This window comes from Dermochelys coriacea, chromosome 5, assembly GCF_009764565.3.
Source record: "Dermochelys coriacea isolate rDerCor1 chromosome 5, rDerCor1.pri.v4, whole genome shotgun sequence".
NCBI lineage: Eukaryota > Metazoa > Chordata > Testudines > Dermochelyidae > Dermochelys > Dermochelys coriacea.
Window position 1 is genome coordinate 34,718,590 of NC_050072.1, and position 24,850 is coordinate 34,743,439.

Sequence of the window (24,850 nt, forward strand, 5' to 3'; positions counted from 1 at the left end):
GACACTAAAACGAGACCTGCTCTGACAGCGAGTGGAGAAGCGAGTGGCCATCACTGTGTGGAAGTTAGCAGTCCCAGACTGCTACTGGTAAGAGGGGAATCAATTTGGAGTTGGAAAATCCACCGGGGGTGGGAGGGAGGGAGGCAGGGGGTTGTGATCCAAGTATGCAGGGCCATTAACGGACTTTTGCTAAGAAGGGTTGTGACTCTGGGCAATGTGCAAGAAATACTGGATGGTTTTGCCACAATGGGGTTCTCTAACTGTGGTGGAGCAAACAGATGGCACGCATATCCCATATCCCTTGGCACCTGACCATCTTGCCAAAGAGTACATAAACAGAATACTTTTCAGTGGTGTTGCAAGTGCTGGTGGATCAGTAGGGCCGTTTTACTAACATCAATGTGGGATGGTCAGGAAAGGTACATGACACACGCATCTTTAACACAGGTCTGTTCAGAAAGCAGCAAGCAGTGAATTTCTTTCTGGAATGCAAAATAACCATTACTGATGCTGAAATGCCAAGAATGGTCCTGGGAGACCCAGCCTACACCTTCCTCCCATGGCTCATGAAGCGGTACACTGGACACCTGGACAGCAACAAGGATGAGCAAGTGCAGAATGCTGGCTGAATGTGCCTTTGGTCATTTAAAGGTTCACTGGTGCAGTTTGCTTACTAGGTTACACCTCAGTGACAGCAATATCCCCATGGGTATAGATGCCTGCTGTGTGCTTCATAATATCTGTGAAGCAAAGGGAGAAAAATTTCCACAGGGTGGGGCATGGAGGTGGGTAGGCGGTTTGCTAATTTTGAGCAGCCAGATACCAGGGCTATAAGAAGAACTCAGTGTGGAACACTGTCTCAGGGAGACTTTGAAAACCTGTTTCAGTAATGACCCTCAATAATGTGTACTGCTTTTCTGTATTGTACCTTCCCATAGTATGAACCTTGCTGTGACAGCTGGGTTTTTATCTCCAACACATCCCCTCCATTGCTTCAGTTTCTCTGTCCCTCCTCTTCTCCCCCCTCCCCAATTTTAAATTAATAAAGACTCCTTCAGTCCCAAGACATTGACTTTTATTGAACAAACATGCTGTAACAAATCACAAATAGAATTTAACCTTTGACACATGGTGGAATAAAATTGGGAGGGGGAAAAACACATTCAGCTAGTCTTTAAAAGTGCAGTGGCCTTGCCTGTCACACATCATCTTATGTGCAGCTTTATTCTTAGGCTCCTCCACCGGGGTTGAGTGGAAGGGATATTGCAATCCTGCCCCATCCCCCCACTGCCACCTGGAACATTTGGGAGAGAGGGAGGGGGAATATGGCGATGTTGGAATGCTGCTCTGCAGGGGCTATGGCGGGAGTCTAGCCTCAAGCTGTTTCTCCTGAAGATGAACCAGATGCCTCAGCATGTCTATCTGTTCCTTCAGAATCCCCAGCACCTCCTGCTGTGTGCCATGCTCACCCTCCTGGGCTGGTCTCCGGCTCACCAGGTCCATGTCCAGTTTTTCAGAGAGAAATCCTCCACACTTTCTGCTTGGTTTCCACTGTCCCAGACGTGTTCATAATCTCATTAAACATGTCATCATGCGTTCTCTTTCACCTTTGTTTTATCTGGGAGAGCCTCTCCACCGGTGTGGAGGAAGAGCTGAAGCGTGCACTTTCAGCTCTAAGCCATGGAAAGCACAAAGCAACCATTGTCAATGTAGACTCAATGTCTAGTGCAGAGTTGCTATAGAAAAACAATTCCCCTTATTTCACAGAAGTTTAAGGCAGAACATTTTCATTTACATAAGATATTCATTGAACCAGTTAGCTGTCTCAGCTATGGTGCATATGGCCTTGGGGCATGGGTGCCAGACCATCAGCAGCACTGGGTGGGCAACCCGAGGTGGGCAGGGGGCCATGCCACCTCCCATTTGTAACATGGCCATTGTTTGAAGAGTGGGAACCAAACTGCAAGGCTTGTGGCAGAGGCTGTGCTGGAGGAGAGTGTTTGCTTGCAGCAACAAGTGGGCACCACAAAATTTCCCTTCCTTCCAATCCCCCCCAGTCCCACTGCTGCTAGCCATCACCCAAGGCTTGCAGTTACTAAGGACAACACCAATCCCTGCCACCCAAACTACAATTGGCTGAAGGGGCATCCATCACAATGGGAGAGGGAAGCACAGGCACTGTTTGTGGTTCGAGCAGTTGCAATGAAAACTGCCACCGTCCCCCTTAAGGTGACTCTAGTTGATATTACTCTCTGAGCGAAACAGAGGAAGCAAGGGAACAGATGCTGCAAGCATCCAGATTGGGTCCTTATGCTGCTGTGCTGTGTACTGCAATGATGCCTAGTTGAATTAGCTGAATTAACACGGTAGTGGCATAGGAAAGTGTTGTATGGTGTCCTATGGTGGTGGAAGAAATAAGGCAGTCTTCCCCAGATTGCAGAGTACCTTCACGAAAGTTTCCTGGAGATCTATATGGAGGATTCCCAGACCATCCCTGTGTACATGAACAGTCTTTTGCATGGGGCACCCTCTACTTAGTTGGTGCGGCCATTGAGAAGCAGATAGCCACTCTACCTCACCTTCTTAATTATAATTAAAGATAGAATATAAGAACATGTGACTCCAAAATATTTCTTGAAATTTCACACTCACCAAAGGTTCCTTCCCTGGCATCACACTCTGCCATGATGCTGTTCTGCAACTGACTGGACTGCTCCAGGGTTACAAATAGCTCCTGACTCAACAGGAGCAGGGATTCCCCACTTGCCTGTCTCCCATTCTCCTCCTCTTCTTCCTCATCCAAGACCTTCTCCTCAGCATTGTCCACACTGGCCCAGGATTCCAACTCCTCAGAGGTATCTTGGAGGTCATGATGGTGTCACCGCTGAGAATCACATGCCGCTCCTTGTAGTAGTGGCACATCTACCACCAGAGCAACTGTTCACCTCCCTTGACTCTGGTACACCTGCCTCAGTTCCTCGATTTTCACCCGGTACTGCTGTATGCCCTGGGCGCAGCCCTTCTTCCCCATGAGCAGCATGATCTGCTCATAGATGTCCATGTCTCTGAGGCTGAATCGTAGCTGTGCATGCACAGCCTCTTCTCCCCTCACACCAAGAAGATCCACCACCACCTCCTGTACACTCCAGACTGAAGTACGCTTGGAGTGTGGAGCTGCCACGATCAGCTGTGAAGATGAACTCTCCATGCCAAAAAAGCAGGAAATGAAAATTCAAAACTTCAAAGTCCTTTAACGGGGAGGGGCTGTTTCCTGGGTAGCTGGCTGCTGTGCAGAAGAGTTGAAAGTGTTTACCAGAGCAGTCACAGCAGAGCATTATGGGACACCTCCTGGAGGCCAGTTAAACTGAAGTTAGCAATGCAGTATCTACACTGCTATTATGTCAATCTAAGAACACTGAATTAAGCACTATGCCTCTCGTGAAGGTGAAGTAATTAAGTTGACACAACAGGCAAGTTATGTCGTCAGAAGGGATCTGGTAGTGTAGACACATTCATTATTAGATCGACATAAGGCAGCTTACATCAATTTAACTGTGTAGCGTAGACCAGGCCTTCCAGCAATCCAGGAGTTCATGCAAAAACAGCACAAGAGGCAAACCAGAATCTTGTGGGAGGATAATTTTTGGTGTGTGTTGCCTGTGTACTCAATATATACAAAAACAGAAATACACACGTACATATTAGACAAAGTAGGTGAGGAATACCTTTTATTGTACCAACTTCTGTTGGTGGAAGAGACAAGCGTTTGAGCTATACAGAGCTCTTGCTCAGGTCTTACCAATAAGAGATGTTACCTCACCCACCTCGTCTCTAATATCCTGGGACCAACGCGGTTACAGCAACACTGCAATCTCTTTGGTCACTCGATTACAGACCTAAAAGTGGCTATCCTTCAACAAAAAAAACTTCAAAAACAGATTCCAACGAGAGACTGCTGAATTGGAATTAATTTGCAAACTGGATACAATTCACTTAGGCTTCAATAGAGACTGGGAGTGGAAGGGTCATTACACAAAGTAAAACTATTTCCCCATGTTATTTCTCCCCCCAACCCCATCCCCCACTGTTCCTCAGATGTTCTTGTTAACTGCTGGAAACGGCCCACCTTGATTATCACCATAAAAGGTTTTCCTCCTCCTCCTCCCCCATCCTGTTGGTAATAGCTCATCTTAAGTGATCACTCTCCTTACAGTGTGTATGGTAAAACCCATTGTTTCATGTTCTCTGTGTGTGTATATATAAATCTCCCCACTGTATTTTCCACCGAATGCATCCAATGTAGCTGACGAAAGCTTATGCTCTAATAAATTTGTTAGTCTCTAAGGTGCCACAAGCACTCCTTTTCTTTTTGCGAATACAGACTAACACGGCTGCTACTCTGAAACCTGTCATTATGCAAGGCACTGAATTTAGCCGTATGGAGTGGAAATCTATCAACTTCATGAAAAAAACTCGTACAGCTACAGACAGACATCTTCCTCTCCAAATGCAAACAGATGGACATCATACCAAAAGGACTGAAGGTAAAAAATCCATTACAATCTACATATCACACAGACTATGCTGACAGCTTGTGCCACACACTCTCAAAGAAACTGCGGAACCACCTGATCAACATCCTCTACAGCAAACAGGGAAAGATTAACAATGAGCTCTCAAAACTGGATACTCTCATAAAGAACCAACCTTCCACACAAACTTCCTCGTGGCTGGACTTTACAAAAACTAGACAAGCCATCTACAACACACATTTTGCTTCTCTACAAAAGAAAAAAGGACATTAAACTATCTAAACTGCTACATGTCACAAGGGGCCACAACAGTGGTTCCCTTAACCCACCCAGCAATATTGTTAATCTGTCCAACTATACTCTTAGCCCAGCAGAAAAATCTGTCCTATCTCGGGGCCTCTCCTTTTGCCCCTCCACCCCCACGAACAGGATACAGTTCTGTGGTGACTTAGAATCCTATTTTCGACGTCTCCCACTCAAAGGAATATTTCCAACACACCTCTGACCAACATATTAACCCACAGAGACCTTCCTACCAACACTACAAAAAGAAGGATTCTGGGTGGACTCCTCCTGAAAGTCGAAACAGACTGGACTTCTACAAGAGTGCTTCTGCTGATGTGCACAGGTTGAAATTGTGGAAAAGCAGCATCACTTGCCCCATAACCTCAGCCGTGCAGAACACAATGCCATCCACAGCCTCAGAAACAACTCTGACATAATCAAAAAGGCTGACAAAGGAGGTGCAGTCGTCATCACGATTAGGTCGGAATATGAACAAGAGGCTACTAGGCAGCTCTCCAACACCACTTTCTACAAGCCAGTACCCTCTGATCCCACTGAGGGTTACCAAAAGAAACTACACCATTTGCTCAAGAAACTCCCTGAAAAAGCACAAGAACAAATCCGCACAGACATACCCCTGGAACCCTGACCTGGGGTATTCTATCTGCTACCCAAGATCCATAAACCTGGAAATCCTGGACGCCCCATCATCTCAGGCATTGGCACCCTGACAGCAGGATTGTCTGGCTATGTAGACTCCCTCCTCAGGCCCTACACTACCAGCATTCCCAGCTATCTTCGAGACACCACTGACTTCCTGAGGAAACTACAATCCATTGGTAATCTTCCTGAAAACACCATCCTAGCCACTATGGATGTAGAAGCCCTCTACACCAACATTCCACACAAAGATGGACTACAAGCCATCAGGAACAGTATCCCCAATAATGTCATGGCAAACCTGGTGGCTGAACTTTGTGACTTTGTCCTCACCCATAACTATTTCACATTTGGGGACAGGGTATACCTTCAAATCAGCGGCACTGCGATGGGTACCCGCATGGCCCCACAGTATGCCAACATTTTTATGGCTGACTTAGAACAATGCTTCCGCAGCTCTCGTCCCCTAATGCCCCTACTCTACTTGCGCTACATTGATGACATCTTCATCATCTGGACCCATGGAAAAGAAGCTCTTGAGGAATTCCACCATGATTTCAACAATTTCCATCCCACCATCAACCTCAGCCTGGACCAGTCCACAAAAGAGATCCACTTCCTGGACACTACGGTGCTAATAAGCGATGGTCACATAAACACCACCCTATATCGGAAACCTACTGACCGCTATTCCTACCTACATGCCTCTAGCTTTCATCCAGATCACACCACACAATCCATTGTCTATAGCCAAGCTCCACAATACAACCGCATTTGATCCAACCCCTCAGACAGAGACAAACGCCTACAAGATCTCTATCATGCATTCTTACAACTACAATACCCACCTGCTGAAGTGAAGAAACAGATTGACAGAGCCAGAAGGGTACCCAGAAGTTACCTACTACAGGACAGGCCCAACAAAGAAAATAACAGAACGCCACTAGCCATCACCTTCAGCCCCCAACTGAAACCTCTCCAACGTATCATCAAGGATCTACAACCTATCCTGAAGGACGACCCATCACTCTCACAGATCTTGGGAGACAGGACAGTCCTTGCTTACAGACAGCCCCCCAACCTGAAGCCAATACTCACCAGCAACCACACACACCACACAACAGAACCATTAACCCAGGAACCTATCCTTGCAACAAGGCCCGTTGCCAACTCTGTCCACATATCTATTCTGAGGACACAATCATAGGGCCTAATCACATCAGCCACACTATCAGAGGCTCGTTCACCTGCGCATCTACCAATGTGATATATGCCATCATGTGCCAGCAATGCCCCTCTGCCATGTACATTGGCCAAACTGGACAGTCTCTACGTAAAAGAATGAATGGACACAAATCAGACGTCAAGAATTAGAACATTCAAAAACCAGTTGGAGAACACTTCAATCCCTCTGGTCACTCGATTACAGACCTAAAAGTGGCAATTCTTCAACAAAAAAGCTTCAAAAACAGACTCCAACGAGAGACTGCTGAATTGGAATTAATTTGCAAACTGGATACAATTCACATAGGCTTGAATAGAGACTGGGAGTGGATGGGTCATTACACAAAGTAAAACCATTTCCCCATGTTATTTCTCCCCCCCCCACCCCACCGATCCTCAGGCATTCTTGTTAACTGCTGGAAATGGCCCACCTTGATTATCACCACAAAAGGTTTTCCTCCTCCCCCCCTTCCTGCTGATAATAGCTCATCTTAAGTGATCACTCTCCTTACAGTGTGTATGATAAAACCCATTGTTTCATGTTTTCTCTGTGTGTGTGTGTGTGTGTGTGTGTGTGTGTGTGTGTGTGTGTGTGTGTGTGTGTGTGTGTGTGTGTGTGTGTGTGTGTGTGTGTGTAAATCTCCCCACTGTATTTTTCACCGAATGCATCCGATGAAGTGAGCTGTAGCTCACAAAAGCTTATGCTCAAATAAATTTGTTAGTTTCTAAGGTGCCACAAGTACTCCTTTTCTTAAGACATGGACTGATTCCAAAAGAGCTGCTCTGCAAATTACTGAGATAGGGACACTTCTTAGAGAAGCGGCCCAAGCCCTAGTAGAATGGGCTCCACCCAGCATGAGTAGATGTAATCTAGCTACCTCATAGCATGTTTTAATACAATTAGACACCCCGATTTAGACAATCTTTGGGTGGACAATGCCTGATCTTTAACCTTTTCTGCAAATGCTACAAACAGCTTGAGAGCTCCCCCAAAGGGTCTCATTCTATCAAGGTAGTATGAAAGAGCCCTGACAAAACTGACAAATCTTGGATCAGAACTTAGCATGCTGCTGAAGCATTATCTCATCTCTGTGAATTATGGCATAAGGTGGACTAGCCAAAAGAGCCTGAATTTCCCCTGCCCTTCAAAGTCTGAATAGATAGATGGTATAAAGAGCAAGTTGCCAGAGGCTTAAAAGGGGTCCCATTAAACCAATTAAAACTATGCTGAGGTTGTAAGATGGAGGGAGCTCCCTAACTGGGGGGAAACACATTAATGTGAGGCCCTTGAGGTATCTTAGGATGGCAAAATGTGGTATGACCTGAACAGTGGGATGTATTAATATTGCTGCTAAATATATTATTATGGAGCTAACAGGTAGTCCAGAATATAAGGAAATCAGTTTTTAAGGGACATTGTGCTGCCCAAATAGAAAACCTCTTTCATTTAGCTGAACAGGCCAGTCTAGTAGAGTTTTTTTCTGCTATGCACCAAAATGTTTTGGGCTTCAAATGAATACTTTTTCTCAATGGAAATTATCCAGCCAGCATCCACACTGACAACGCTGGGTTCAGGAATAGAATCTGACCACAGTCCCATTAGATCACATCAGGCAAGACAGGTTCTGTGACTGGGAGCTATGTTGACAGGTTCCTTAGGTCTGAATACAAAAAACTATATGGGCCAAGCTGGGGCTAGTAGTATCATTACTGCTGAGCCCTGTGAGAGTTTCCTCAGGATGCTTGGTATTAATGGGATTTGTGGATAGAAGTGCATGATCCCTGGTGTCCATGAGATGAGAAATGCACTAGACTTGGATCCTGGACTTAGACCTTCCCTTCCCAACCCCCCCCCCCAAACAGAATGTTGATATTTCTCATTCTGATCTTTAACAAACAGACCCACTGCTGGTTATCCCTACCTAGGGAAGATGGTCTGCAGGGCAGAGTCCTTGACAGTCTACTGGTAGTTGTCTAAAAATTTCCTACTGATGTTCTGTAAGTCTGGTAGATGCAGAACTACTGATGAGATTTGGTGACAAAGGCACCAGTTCCCAAGATGAATAGCTACTTTGCAGAGCAGAAGTAGAAATGCTGTGAAAACTAGGCAAATAGCTAAGTTCTACGACATTTATGTGGAAGTGAGTCTTTTCTAGAGTCCAGAAGCCTTGGGTCTGAAAGTGGTCTAAGGGAGCTCCCCTCCCCTAGCTTTGAGGTATCTGTCCCCACATTTTGGAAGGTAGAGGTGGAAAAAGCAGTATTCCTTTGCACACCCAGCAAGGGTCCTTCCATGAATCTAATGATGAGAGGAATTCTAGTAAGACCTGAACCCTCATGTACATGTGATCATAGAACCATAAGGTTAAAAGGGACCACAAGGGTCATCTAATCTAACCCCCTGCCAAGATGTAGGATTTGTTGTGTCTAAACCATCCAAGACAGATGGCTATCCAGCCTTTTGAAAACCTCCAGCGAAGGAGCTTCCACAACCTTCCAGCGCAGTCTGTTCCATTGTCCTACTGTTCTTACAGTTAGGAAGTTTTTCCTGAGATTGAATCCAAATCTGCTATGGTGTAGTTTAAACCCATTGCATCTTGTCCTGCTGTCTGTGGCAAAAGAACTTTTCTCCATCTTTTTTATGGCAGCCTTTCCAATATTTGAAGATCACCATCATGTCCCCCCTTAATCTTCTCTTTTCCCAAACTAAGCATACCCAGTTCCTTCAACAAAAATGATTAGGGGTCTAGAGCAGGCAACAAAAATGATTAGGGGTCTAGAGCACATGACTTACGAGGAGAGGCTGAGGGAGCTGGGATTGTTTAGTCTGCAGAAGAGAAGAATGAGGGGGGATTTGATAGCTGCTTTCAACTACCTGAAAGGGGGTTTCAAAGAGGATGGCTCTAGACTGTTCTCAATGGTAGCAGATGACAGAACGAGGAGTAATGGTCTCAAGTTGCAATGGGGGAGGTTTAGATTGGATATTAGGAAAAACTTTTTCACTAAGAGGGTGGTGAAACACTGGAATGCGTTACCTAGGGAGGTGGTAGAATCTCCTTCCTTAGAGGTTTTTAAGGTCAGGCTTGACAAAGCCCTGGCTAGGATGATTTAACTGGGACTTGGTCCTGCTTTGAGCAGGGGGTTGGACTAGATGACCTTCTGGGGTCCCTTCCAACCCTGATATTCTATGATTCTATGATTCTATGATTCAGCCTTTGCTCACATGGCTTGCATTCCATCCCTTTGATCATCTTTGTCACTTGCCTCTGGATCCTTTCCAGTTTCTCTACATCCTTTCTACATATTCCTGACAAAAATTGGACACAGTAATCTAGCTGAAACCTAACCAGTGCTCAGTGGAGTTGTACTATCACCTTCCCTGATTTGCATGCTATGCCTCTGTTAATGCAACCTAAAATTACATTTGCCTTTTTTGCAATGGTATAGCTTTGTTGACTCAAGTTGAGATTGTGATTGATCACAACTCCCAGATCCTTGTCAGCAATGCTGGTGCCAAGCCAGTTAGCCCCCATTCTGTATTTGTGCATTTGGTTTTTCTTCCTTAAGGGTAGCACCTCACATTTGTATTTGTTAAATTACATTTTCCTGATGTCTGCTGTATAAACACAAAGATTTGCATGGCACATAGGTGAAGTCTGGCATATTGTGGGCATGTTTAGTCCTGAGGGGAAAAAAGGCTAGAAGAAAACCTGATAAGTCTTCAAATATGGTAAGGGCTGTTAAAAAAAAAAAAAAAAAAAAAAAAAAAAGGACAGTGATCAATTGTTCCACTAAAAGGTAGGACAAGAAGTAATCAATTTAAACTGCAGCAAGGGAGATTTAGGTTAGATATTAGAAAAAACTTTCTAACTATAAGGATATGGAATATGTTACCAGAAGAGGCTGTGCAATACTCTTATTAGAGGTTTTTAAGAACAAGTTAGACAAACATTCCAGGGATGGTCTAGATATACTTGATCCTGCCTCAGCACAGGGGGATGGACTACTATTGAGGTCCCTTCCAGCCCTTCACTTCTATGATTCTATAAGTGCAGGAAATCATATGACGCAGGAGTGAGATTCATACTCTTACAGACATTTGTATTGAGCCTGCAGCTGGGTTGATATGGTCTGCAGTGGTCTCAAATCTCTCCTGTGGGAGCAAGCTCTTGCTGGTGAAGAAACTTACACAGCTCCTATACAGTCTATTTTTTTGGGTAGGCCATCTATTCTGATAGTTTTCAGAGTAGCAGCAGTGTTAGTCTGTATTAGCAAAAAGAAAAGGAGTACTTGTGGCACCTTAGAGGCTAACAAATTTATTTGAGCATAAGCTTTTGTGAGCTACAGCTCACTTCATCGGATGAGCTGTAGCTCACGAAAGCTTATGCCCAAATAAATTTGTTAGTCTCTAAGGTGCCACAAGTACTCCTTTTCTTATTCTGATAGTAGTACTCATCCCCTATATCCTCCAGTGACGTTAGCCTCGATACTCCATTCATCCACTTCTTCTACAACAGTCAATTACTTTTCCGACACTGCCTCCTATGCATGGAATATCCTCTTAATTAGGATTCACCAAGCTGTTAATTCACTTCTGTTCATCAAATCCCTCCTTCAGACTCTTCCTGCATTGTCAAGAAATGAGTTTGTTGTGAACAACAAACAAATTAACTTCCAAAATTAAAGCAGCCATATGATCTTATTTTAAGAACTTTGGTCCTTCCTCTAGCTAAAATTTGTTACCCAATCTCAACCTCATTCCTTGAATGGTCACAATATTTCAATGCTCCAAGATTTCATTATGAGCTTTTCCTTCATGGCCTGAAACAAACTGATGAAGCAAGGAGTAGAACTCCAGAGAAATGGTGCAGGGCTTGGGCTGGACCATTGCTGGAAAAGGCTTAGAATTTGCCAGTAGAGAAAACCTCCTCCAGCCTCAATTGGGCAATCAAGAGGAATTTGATGATAAAACCTAGATCTTTCCATCTCTAATTAATCCTTCAAATTCATCCCAAGTTAGAAATATTTCACCACAATTTTCAACCCTCCATTTACAGGATTGTGGATTAAAAAAACCAAATTAGATTCTTCTGTCTCTAAAATTACATGACAATATGGATATGAATGTTATTTAATGTGAATATTCTGAAATGTGTTTATGGTCTTGATTTAGTTCCCAGTAAGTATTCATGTCTCAGGTACCACCAATAACTAGCACTGATTTTGTTAATATCATGAAGCCAGCAACCAAAGGAGCACACTGACTGAACTACTATCACTCCAGAGTGGTGTCTCCAGATTATGAATAAGACTTCTTGGTCGGACAACATGAAGAAGCTTGGCATTGGTGCTGCCCTGTAGTATCTATACTGTGGATAAACCAAGGAGCTCAGTTTATCCAGGGAATTCACCAGCACTAAATACGTTAATTAAAATTTTAAACAGCCAAAGTCAGCTTCTGCCCTTGCCATTTTTCCAGTCTTCACCCCTGCCCCCATTCTCTCATCTCCCTCATTTTATATTGAATCAGGTGCAGTTCCTGCTTACAATACCATGATAGGGCTTTGCTGGACCTCCAACTCCTCCATTTCATGGTGTACCTGAGTTAAGTGAGAGGGGGCTATTTATATCTGCACAGTAAAAGTACACTTTTGGGGCATCTGGGTTAAGGAATGCCAAATCTCCCGAGTAGCCTAATCAAAGAAACAGATTCTTTCATTTATTTATAAAATTCAAAACTTAATGTCTTGCAACTTAAGAAGAAAAGAAATTACACAATTGCTATGTCAAAAGGGAAACTTAACTCTGGACACTGGACTTGGCAGGCAAATGAAGGAAGAACAACTTTTCAATTATTTCAAGTATTTAAGTATTTGTGATTTTAAAGTCTCCAGAGAGATTTTTCTTACTGATTCAAAATCTTTTTTTTTTTTAAACAAAACTTCTAATATTTCAGAAATTAGATTCAAAACCAGATTCAATGGACCAAGTTAGTATTGTTTAAAAATACAAAAAATAATCTGTTCAGTTAAATGATGCAAGAGGTCAGGATATTCCATGAGTCAAATAATCAGAAAATTTAACATGTTAATTCACTTTTTTTTTTTTTTTTTTTTTTTTTTTTTTTTTTACAGGTTTTAAGAACCTAAACCAGTGTTTGATAAAAGGCAAATGTCTGCAACAGAGCACAGCAAGCTTCGCTTTCTGTCCCAAACAAATACTAAAAGAATGATGAAGAGTTAATGAGACCAACAGCAGCAGACAATATGAAAGTGGCTGTTTTTTCTATAACCTATAAATGAATTTTTGTATAAAATTCTATAGAAACAGAGAAACACAAACCTGGCTGTATTAGAAGCTCCAGGAGGTACTAGAATGGTACAAACATGCACCACCTTCCACTACAAGGAGGAGTATTCCTTCAGCCAAACAAAAGGAATAGTACACAACCAGCATCTGTTTCACATAACTGCTTGGCTGCTGAAAGAAGAAATCTAAAAAAAGTATGAGTTTTAACAGTCAGTCCTTAAAGTATTTCAAACAGAACTTCACTGTGCTCAGGCAACTAGACAAGGCTTACAATTTTCCAAAGGCTAAGTTTGCAAGGCAATTTTTAAATGAATTGAGTACATCACAAATTAAAATCTAAACGGAACTTTTCCCTTTTGACTGACATGCAGCAATGAATAGTGAACCTTTGAAGACAGATTCCTTTCAGCCTCTCCAGATTCTCAACATCAACTTCCCAGACAAGCCTGCTATAGTACAGAAAACAAAACTCAGCCACAACATATTAGTGTTTGGGATGGTGGGGGGGGGGGGAGGGAGGGGGAAGAGAATCTTACAAAACTAACCTAATACAGGCCCCTCTCCTTCAACATCAACAGCAGAAATTCCAGAACAAAAGTTTAGCAGAGAAAGAGATGTTATAAAAACTAAACTGGTAAGACTTATTTCTGTACACTGTTTATACCAATACAGAAATGATGTCGTCTATTATACATAGCAATTCTCCTCCGCAAACAGAGAAAGGGGGAAAATATCAGGGGCCAACACTGCCCATTGACGTGCTGCAATCAAGTCAAAGGTGTTGCAGTCTTAACGGTGCTTCTACACAAAATATAAACATATGTAACAGCTTCCCTGCATCTCTTTCCAAGTGAGGTCTTCACTTTTCAGCCCTCCAAAAAGCCCTACCACCTCTTAGAAGAATCTTCACTCTAATCCAACAGAAAACATCCCTCGCACTTGGAAAAATATTAAAAATACCCAACCATCAGACCATTGGAGGCCTTGAGTCTAAATCAGTATCTAGCTACCTGCCATCTAGCTTTAACTGACTGCATTTAGACTCCAAAATTTGGCCCCAAAAGACTTTACTTTGTGACATTGGGAAAGAATTGCACAGCTGAATAGAACTCAGATGTCACTCAGGCACCATGGTGACAAGTACAATATAAATGCATAAACAAATGTGTCATAATTAAGGCTACAATTCTGTCATAGAGGTCATTGATTCCATGACTTTCCGGGACCTTTTACTTCTTCTGGGCCAGCCCGGGGCCATTGGAATAGTGGTCTCCGATCTGCCAGAGCAGCGGCTGGAGTTGGGTCAGCTGAAAGCCCTAGCAGCACTCTGTTTGTCCCTTCTCTGACCCCCAGCACTCCCCAGGTATTTTTTAAAAAAAAGTCAGGAACAGGTTGCAGGTTCCGTGAATTTTTCTTTATTAACACTACCTGTCCGTGACTTCTACTAAATATAACTGTGACCAAATCTTAGTCATAATCCCTGTGCTATGCTCCAAACACTAAAGGAGGTTGCAGCCTCCCTTTTGGAATGGATGACCAAGGCAAGTCCATCAGCGTCTACAACAAGGGTGGAAAAACTTTTTGGCCCAAGGGCCATATCTAGATATAGACATTGTATGGCAGGCCATTAATGCTCACAAAATTGGGTTTGGAGTGCGGGAGGGGTTGAGGGCTCTGGCTGGGGGCTCAGGCTCTGGGGTGGAGCCAGAAATGAGGAGTTCAGGGTGCAGAAGGGAGCTCCAGGCTGGGGCAGAGGATGGGGAATGGGGGTCGGGGCATGGGGGACGAGGGGGAGGGCTCCAGCTGGGGCTGTGAGCTCTGTGGTGGGGCTGAGGATGGGAGGGGTCTGGGGTGCAGAAGGGTGCTCCAGGCTGGGACCGAGGAGTTTGGAGGGCAGGAGGGGGATCAGGGCTGGAGCAAGGGTTTGGGATGCAGGCGAGGTGGCTCAGGGGTGCAGGGTCCAGGCAGCACTTACCTCAAGCAGCTCCCAGAAGCAGCAGCATGTCCCCCCCCGTTCCAGCTCCTACATGGAGGCACAGCCAGGCAGCTCTCCTGTTCGCTGCCCCATCCATAGACACTGCCCCTGCAGCTCCCACTGGTCACAGTTCCTGGTCAATGGGAGCTGCAGGGGCAACGCTTGGGGTGGGGCCAGCATGCAGAGCAGAGCCCCCAGCTGCCCCTATGCATAGGAACCGAAGCAGGGACATGCCGCTGCTTCCGGGAGCCATGCAGTGTGGCCCCCAACCCTGCTCCCCGGCTGGAGCGGGGCAAGCCCCAAACCCCGCTCCCCAGCGGGAGCTCGAGTGCTGGATTAAAACAGCTGGTGGGCCGGATGTGGTCTGTACTTTTCCCACCCCGGTCTACAACATCTGGGCCTACAGTAACAAAGAGGGGCTACTTTAAGCTTAATAAGTGTTTATCTCAGAGCTTGCTCAACAATAAGTTAAACTAGAAAGGAACCTTGAATCTGATTTTGTACAATGAAAGACTTCCCTCTAGAACTCATCTAATTTTTCCATGACAGTGTTTAAGACAAGTAAGTTTAACCCTTGTTGAAAGATTAATCCCTAAAAGTCAATTTGCTACTGTATTTATGTACCTATGGGAGTGAGGGGGTGGGGGGGAAAGATACAGACTATAAGTAGGTTCCTTAAGAAGAAGTTCAGGGGAAAGACCAGAATTTTTTTCCCCCCCAAACAGAAAAATTGTCTCATTTTATTTTATTGATACAGCTGCCTGTTGGCCAGCCAAGCCATCAACTTTGAAGTTTCTTAGTCAAACTGACCCTGTAATAGACAAACTAGGGAGAGAAACTTTTCTAAAAATAGGAAAATGCACAACCAAAGTTGGCAGGGGGATTAGTGGGCAAGTAACTTACCTGATTCAAACTATTTTTTTTTAAATTGACTGGATTTCAAGTCATCTGTGTCCCCTTAATCCTTTGGAAATTGGCTACTCCCAAAATGTTTTACACCTCAAGAAGAGGACCATTTCTAGGAGTAGAGGCTCAAATATAAGTGGCTCTGCAACGAATGCTTCCTCTTACACAACATCTGTGATGCAAGTAACTAGTAAGGGGGATAAGAGAGTACCTTTCATCTGTGTTGTCACTCTAGCAAGGCTTCAATTTGGCCCTAAATTTATTATATTTATATCATGTACACTCATCTTTAGGGTTCAAGAGATTAAAAGACATGCCATGCAGTATAACCCAATTTATTTTATGAATTGGTTCCGTAGTCCTCAAATTGTGATGCTTTGATATAATCCAATGTATAAATGAATTTCAGTCACAATTTTTCATTATTCTGACATTTAAAATAATTGTGTGACAAAACAAGCAGAAATCTTAAATATTCCAGGGCCCCTATCTTTTACAAACTCCCTATTTAGTGTGCCTATGGCAAAGTAATCAATTAGTGGTGTTCTACTGTGGGGCTTAGATACTGTACCTTTATACAGTGAAATGAAAGTAAAATACCAATCAGATATGCAAGTGATTAAAAGAGTTATACCTCCAAGTTCTTTTACATTCAAGACGGCATTCTGGAATGGCACTGCTTTTATGCTAAAACCTAAAATTAGAAACAAAAAGTGTTAGTAACTTATTTGGTAAGGTATTTTGAAATAGACTGTATCCATTAAAACTATTATATTCACTGTGGTTTTAGATAGGCTACTCAGTCACATTAAATATTAGATTGCACAGAAGCAAATCAATGAATACAAGTAGACCTATAAGGAGGGCCCTACCAAATTCATGGTCCATGTTGGTTAATTTCAGTCACAGGGTTTTAAAAATAGTAAATTTCATGGTTTCAGATATTTAAATCTGAAATTTCACAGTGTTGTAACCATGGGGGTCACCAAAAGGTGGTCCCGGGGGAGGGGAGGGCGTATCTCAGTATTGCCACCCTTACTTCTGCACTACTATCTTCAGAGGACAGCTGCTGGCTAGGTGCCCAGCTCTGAAGGCAGCACCACTGCTAGCTGCAGCGCAGAAGTAAAGGTGGCAATTCTGCACTGCTGCTGGCAGTGGCGATGCTTTCTGAGCTGAGCTCCCACCCAGCAGATGCAAAGCTTCCTGCAGCCAGGGAGATTCCTGGAGGTGGGTCTGACCCAGCCCTGGGAGCAGCCCGTGCAGGGAAAGAGGAAGTCCAGTCTCTCCCCAGGCCATCTGGGACTAGCAGCTGGAGTCTGGTGCAAAGTAGGAGCCCCTGGCAGTGGACTCTCAGCCCTGTCTCTCCCCAGTTCCAGGTCCAGCACTTGGGAGTTCAAGAGACCTTGGGTTGACTGTAGGGAAAGGGAGGGGGGGTTACCATGGTGACCCCTGACCACAGGGCCTAGGCTGTTGCCCACCTGTAAGGTTGACCCTGCTCTCCCCGCAAAAAAATGATCACCTCCCCATACCATGCCATCCTCACTTCTGTGCGCTGCTGGTGGCGGTGCTACCTTCAGAGCTGGGCTCCTGGCCAGAAGATGCCGTTCTCCAGGCGCCCAGCTGTGTGAAATCTGTTTTCCCCTCAATAGCCAGATTTCACAGGGAGATGAGATTTCAGTCTGTGACACATTTTTCATGGCCATGAATTTGGTAGGGCCCTACCTACTATCTTGCCAATATAACCTTTCTATAAATAGGGATTTATTCGCTTAGCCACAGACACTCCATTCTACTAATAAGTTGTGCAACAAAGCATTACCCCCATCTCCCACATTCTTACTTAAAAGTGGTGTGGGAATGTAAGTCCAAAAAATAGAAATTGATAGAATGCACATGTTTTTTGGCAATCCCCATTAATTTTTTTTTTAAACTGAAACTGAAGTTTTGCGTTATCATTAATATGAGGTAACCATTCTAAGATTTTTAACATAGAAAGAGACTGGGAAAATAAATTGAACTGCATATGTTGTTTTACTTAAAGTATTTCTTTCTTGGTCACTCTTAATATTAAAGTTGATAAAGGGATATAAATTATGTAGTAGACATTACAACCCTATTACAGACATGAGTAGTATGTACTTTAGATGGTTAATCACTTCAGTAGGTGGTTAGGTATGTTTATAAGCCATGGATATAAGCAACCTATTGACCAGTTGGACTAAATCTTAAACAATATATTAATCTTTTATTAAAATATTGATTAATCATTTATTAGCCCTTTATAAAACTATAAACAGAACAAGATCCCAGATGCATGGGAAGAAGCAATGCACCTGAAGCTGCTCATGACAATCTGCTGCCCTAGGCTAAACTTCAGTGTACTGAACCCCTCCCATCCCCTAGAACAGAGGCTCTGAATTGGGGAGGGGAGGGGGCACACAGCAAGCTTTCTGATGTCTTGGTGGTTATTGTAGAAATGGCGGGGGCCAAGCCTCAGGTTGCACCACCATTCACTCTGGTTTGGCCTGGCCAAGAATCAATGAGTGGCATTTCAACCCAGCACAGTGGGTCCCAAGCACCAGTCCGGTTAGGCTCAGCTTCCCCGGCACCTCGGCAGAATCTGCTGCTCTAGGCAGGTGCCTAGTTTGCCTAGAGCATCTTCTTGCCCCTGGTTAATAAGGGGGGAGAACACCTGGCTCCCACCAATTACTTAACATCAGCAGCTGCTGCAGGCAGCCCGAGGAGCACTATACACTGCTGGGGGTTTCCAGGAGTCTCATGGTGACCAGTGGGCCTCAGTGAGGACAGGGTGAAGTCACCCCAGGATCACAAAAATGCAGAAAGGGCGGCAGCAGTGGGAGGTACCACAGGACCCAAAGAAGGCTTTTCCTTGGCCAGCGCTGGGTGAGTGGACCCTGTAGGAGCCTGGGGTTTGAGGACCAAGCTGAACTCCTTCTCTCCCACTTCACCCCCAATTCATATGCAGGATCATGTGCAGTGGGGAAAGGCAGCCAGGAAAACATATGGGGGTTTGGAGGAAGCTTGGAGTAGCAACAGTTTGAGCCAGAGGAGAAACGCCAGGTGGAGCCTTGCAGAGGAGGCTGGACTAGGCCCCCTTAACACAGAATAATGAATTGGTTGTCCACAGCAAGGGGGGACACAATGGGGAACAGAGAGGCTGCCTGAGCTCTCATCCCACTGCAGAGCAAGTGCACATATGACGGGAGGAAGGCTGTCTAGTGTTACAGCTACTATGGCAGCACCCTCTACTCAGCACAGAGTTGTGTGTTCCCTCTTACAAGGGGGTGGGCAGATGGATGGACTCTCACCAGCACAGAGCGGTGAGGAGCAGGAAGGAGAATAGGGGAAATACAGGGACATTCCCACAGTTTGAAATTTCTTACAGGGATTCCCCAAATCCTAGAGTCCAGACACTAAAGAGTACATAAGCAACAGCACTGGCATTCTATAAGCTTTGCAGAGTTCTGGGACCAGGTTGCAGCAAAGCAATGGGTCTCCCCAGCAGGCACAATGTTACAGACCAAACACCTTTGATCCATCTCGCAGAAGGAATTTAGGGATGGGGCCACAGACCATTGAGAGATTTCCCTTTGTGAGGGGGGCACATGTATAGCGAGCACCTCTGTAGGTAACAAATTGGGGAAACTGAGGCACAGCTCAGGGTGTCTAAAGCTAAGATTCCAGCGTAAATTGAGGACCAACACGGGGGGGGGAAAAGGTACAGATTAGGGTTGTTATGGCCAAGGTCCCAGCAGATATTGAGAATCAAATGTGGGGAAACTGGATCACGGCCCAATGTTGCTGCAGCTAAACCGCAATCAAAACTGGGGAAACAGGCACAGTATTCAAGCTATATGTGCAGCAACCGGAAGGCTGCGATCTAAGTCAAAGGATTTATCCAGGGCCACTCTCTGTAAATTGGGGGACACCTCAGTCATGGACCCTGACATGCAACACACTGAGGCAGGGCAAACACCCACCCTCCCATTCATGGAATCAGAGTAGAATTGGGTTTCTTTAAGATCTAATGTGGGCATTATGCTAGTCGCCCTTTTTCCTTGGGGGCCTAGGTGGAGAGGGTTTGTTCTCCTCCCCCACAGCAGGTCAGGGAGATTAGGTTAATATGGCAGATATCCAGTGCAGGTACTTGTTATGGAAGGGACACTGTGATTGGATAAAATTGATTGGAAGGGGATTTAAAGGAAAGCAACCCTTCAGGAAGCTGGGGAAGGGGAGTTTGGGGCTCCTAACTTTAGTATAGCACACATAGTATCAACATGTTTACACATGCAGTATCTTTGAAGTGGATTGGTCAGGTACAATTCTGAGGGTTGCCCAGGTTTGCCAATCCAGCATTGTATTTCTTGCTGAACAGAACAGAACTACTGACATACCAGGACAGACCAGTCACTTCCAGTACTCTGGTTCAGACACGGGACAATAACAGATGCTTCAGAGAAAAATACAAGAAACCCTGCAGAGATCACTTATGGAATAAACCTGCCCATACAGCAAGTTTCTTCCTAACCACGTGAGCTGGATATTGGTTTATGCCCTGAATCTGGAGGGTTTTATCCCTTTAAAGTCTATACTCTGAAACCTACGATAACTGTAATGGCAATTAATTCCACAGGTTAAGTACACAGTGTGTAAGAAACTATATTACCTTGAATTAGTTTTAAATTTCTTACCCATCTATTTTATTTAAATTATTAAAATATGAGGATATTGAGCACACCATGAAAACCAGTTAAGCTGCTCATGGACAAGAATGCAAAACTCAAAACCACATATATGAAACGCAGTGTAAACTTTCATACCTACATACACCAACTTCTCACACAAACACTGTCACACACCCCCTCCCTATTACGCTAACAAATGAACTGTACTCAATCACTCGGGTCACATATCTAGAAAAACATTAGAAGATTGCTCTTCCTCCTCTATGACCTAATCTCTCCTTCTTATTAATTTTATACCCAGGTATTTGTTTTTGTCATTTAACCATTTTTCATTACATGCATAGTGTGTCACAATCGTCTCTTATTGACAGGCATCCTGGTTCTCCTATGTTTGTTTTTAAGCTTCTTGCATTGGTATAGATACATTTATAAGTTTTAGTTATGTCTGTTTATATTTAACTCCTTTATTTCACCCTGTTTTTGTAGAATTTATCTCTAATCTAAACCTGCCCCAGCTCAATTCCTCTCCTCCACTGACCAAAGAGAAAGGATTATGACCAGAAAAAAACACTGACCATTGATGAAGTTTCCTTTTGGTTACTTACACATTCCACAGCGCTGCAGTGACTGATTTTGGAAGGACCTAAATCCTAATGTGTATCCTATAGTTTCCTCATCTCACCTCATTTACTATCACCTTTTCCCCTCACTTTGTGCCTATGTAGCAAAGCCCCTTAAGGAACAAGACTTCAAAAGGTTTCTTTCTTCCATTTTTGGTGTCTATGGAAAAATCCACAGGGGGTAGGACTTTTAGAAATTAACAATTTAGATACACCACCCATGTTACTGGAAAGCTCTCTCTCTCTCTCTCTCTTTTAAAATGCACCAGATTGTATATGTTTTTGTGAAAATTCCTCAGGAAAGAATATCACTAAATTTTGTGAGAGTAAGCTTTGCACCTTGGTTAATGACTCGTTCAAAACACTGTTAAAAAGATTATTTTAAAAATGAATTACTATGCTGACGATCTACACAGCCTTCAGCACATACTTTAAACCTAACCCAGTTAGTGTAGCCATTCATCTTTAAACAAAATATAACACACACACACTCACTCACTTTTCAAACTATACACACACCCCACACAGTAGTACAATGAACAAGGGACTAACAAGGAAGTGGCCAAGCGAATAAATATGTTCTGTGTGGATAATAGATATAAATATATTACAAATCAAACTTTAAAAAATGGTTACTGTAAACTCAAAATTTCTGGGCTACAAAAGTATCAAGGATTAGCTTTATTCTACATATTAGTTATTTAGTTCCCGTATTCCTTTTCCATCACGTGCATTTGAATTATTAATAGAGAAACAAATATATGAGATGAATTGGAGGGCGGGTATATTTTTAATTAATAATTATTATTATTATTATTAAGGAATAGACCTAATGCATAATTTAACTGACAGTCATCTAAAGTATTAAAAACATTACTTTTGGTTGAAAAAAATATTCCTGACAGTAGCATCATACCTGTAGTAGACACTATATTCTCTGGGCTTTCACTGCAAAGCTGTGACAGTAGACTTGTCTTGCCAGAACCAGTGAGACCTATACAAACCAAGTCATATTCAGGTCGTGGAGGTGGTGGTCCCTTGCAGCAAAGCGCTTTAAAACACTGCCAGGAAAAACAAAAGAAGACTTCTCATATTCTATAACAAAATTTAAAAATTCCATTTCACAAAATTAAGGCAACAAAGACAAGCAAAATATTTTCTTTTTTCTAAATGTCCTGGTACAATCAGCATTTACTACACCACGATTAGTCCAACCGGAGCCTTAAAAACCAGATTTTTAAGAAAGCATTAGTGTATTAATTTTTCACCTAGATCTGATATGCATGGGATGGGAAATCCGATTTCATTTCCTGAATATCATTAAAAAATGCACATTTAATGAGATAAGTGTGCATGCTATTCAAATATTTGTCCAACCATGTTTGCCGCCATCATTAGAGTCAGCAGGAGATGCAAGTGCTAGCCACATTTGTACTTAATGCCACACCTGGCTCAACTAGCAAGCAATTTTAGAGCTGCTGCTTGCCAAACTGTCGCAGCTTCGGGAAAGGGTAGAAATCCTTTGGCACCATTGTCTTCATCCCCTCTCCAATATTCCCCTACTTGTACTTTCAAGGGGATGCCGTCCAGTTTACAGTCAGCTTGAACTGGCTTTCGGGATACGTTTTATAACAGTTAAAACATAACACACTATGTAGGTTTAGTAATGTACACATTTTAGGAGCAAATTACACCTTGTTCACCGCACTATACAATAGAGAGGTGCAAATTAATCATTGTGTCACTGCATGAAGAACTAAACTGCCTAAACTATGTCTGCCTTCTAGCAACATGCATGCTTCTTAAGAGCCAGTGCAGCCATTTAATTAGTCCTTTAGACCTTTATTTATGCATTACAGGTAAAATCTTTACAAACAATTCAAAAGATCGCCATTCTGACAAAACCAGTGCTAAAGGCTTCTGCATAATATTTATGTTCAAGTATGAACAATCATCACATTTTAGTTAAGTCTATAAAATGCATAGCCCAAAACAAAAGCATTCTCTCAGCAAGCATTCATCAGTATCAACTACCCCAAGAGTAGGGCACAAAGTAGCTGTAGCAAGTAATAGAAAATCTGATTGCATAGACAATTCATGACTGGCTGCATATTTGAAACACGCGCAGGCACACACACACACGATAAGCTCCATCACTAAGTATCAAATCCAGCAGCTTCAGCACCAGAAATGCGAGTCTACCACATAGCTAAAGTAGTAGTACTTGTAAATAGCAAACGAGTACATTACAGGACACCCACTAGAGGGAGACATGATCACACAGCCAGTTTACTATGATGCTACATTTATAATGGGATTATTTTGAATTAAATGATATAGTATTGATAATTAATTTAATCTGGAGGAGTGTTAACATTTTAATGGTTCTTTTGAAAACAACATGTGTAACACTCAACCTCTTATTTTAAGCACCTCAAGGCTTGAATTTTCATATCCATGTATACCCATTTATTTGCGTGGTAGATAATAGGTCTGTCTGAGGGCAGGATTTGGCAGTATTAGTCTTGTTACATATTTTTCTTGTCTATGCCTGCATAAAGATTAACACACTGCAAATATACACAATTCCAATGCAAAAATGTTTCATTCTGCAGTCTTATTGGTTTGTTCTCTAACACCAGCCAGTCTAAAGAAACAACCTTCATAAACAAAACGACAATGGCACATAAAATAGGAAGAATCCAGGCTGACTTTCGGATTCCAGGCAGAGTACACAATGGTGACAGGAAAACCCCTGACTTATTCGTGAGCCAAGCAAGTTTTATATGAAACTTGAGATTCAACATCAAACAAACTCACTATTTTTTTCCTCCAAAGCCATTTTCCACACATTAGTCAACATAGCTTCTTTATTCCCTTTATAAAAGCCAAAGTGCAAATATATAATTTGCCCAAAAATATTCACTTACAATTAATGTAGTTAAATAGAGAAAATATCAATTTTTGTATTTAGAAAGAATATAGGCTTTACTGCAATATGTTTGTTATTTTCTTCTCTTATGAATAGTGAATTTTCTTGCATATTGAATGCAACATTTTATTTTGTTGACATAAAAGGAATAAGTTCTTAAACCACTGAATGTGTTGGCCTGAAAATATTTCCACAATTTAAAAGGCTACACATACTTTTTATCACTGGCCAAGTTTAAAAAAAAAAAATCAGCTTCTTCCCACAACTCTGTATTACAGGCAAAACGTTTCCGGTGCTACCATCAGTAACACGTTTAAAGATTTTATAAAACAGTTTTTAAGACTTCCATTGCCTAGTAATCTTTATTTACCAATCTCACTGGCCAATAGTTTTATAAGCAAGACACATTTTAAACCTAACTATAGCCATTCACACTAAGAAAGTTATCCTTTAACAATGCTGGGCAACCACCATTGTCTTCCCGCTCTGCAGGGGTAGAAAATTGTTTAGCTATTAATGCAAATGGGCCACACCATTTGAACATTCATTACACAGATCCAATCTCACAGCTCTGGAAGCCATATTTATTATTATTTGTATTATCATAACTACACGTACGAGTCCCAGTCATGGACCAGAACCCCATTGTGCTAGTCACAGAACAGAAAGACAGTCTCCTGCCTCAAAGCGCTCACAGCCCAAAT

General features: G+C 43.0%; 1 protein-coding gene across 5 annotated transcripts in view; it reads right to left on the bottom strand.

Annotated features, from left to right (window-relative positions):
* Positions 1-24,850, bottom strand: part of ARL15 (ADP ribosylation factor like GTPase 15) — a 333,479-nt gene that overhangs the window by 189,591 nt on the left and 119,038 nt on the right. For all 5 annotated transcript variants that reach the window (XM_038403024.2, XM_038403022.2, XM_043514388.1 and 2 more), the window contains 2 exons: positions 22,131-22,275; positions 16,523-16,582 (listed from right to left, as the gene is read on the bottom strand). In XM_038403024.2, the coding sequence (XP_038258952.1) occupies positions 16,523-16,582; positions 22,131-22,275 (205 nt within the window). The remainder of the gene's footprint in view (positions 1-16,522; positions 16,583-22,130; positions 22,276-24,850) is intronic.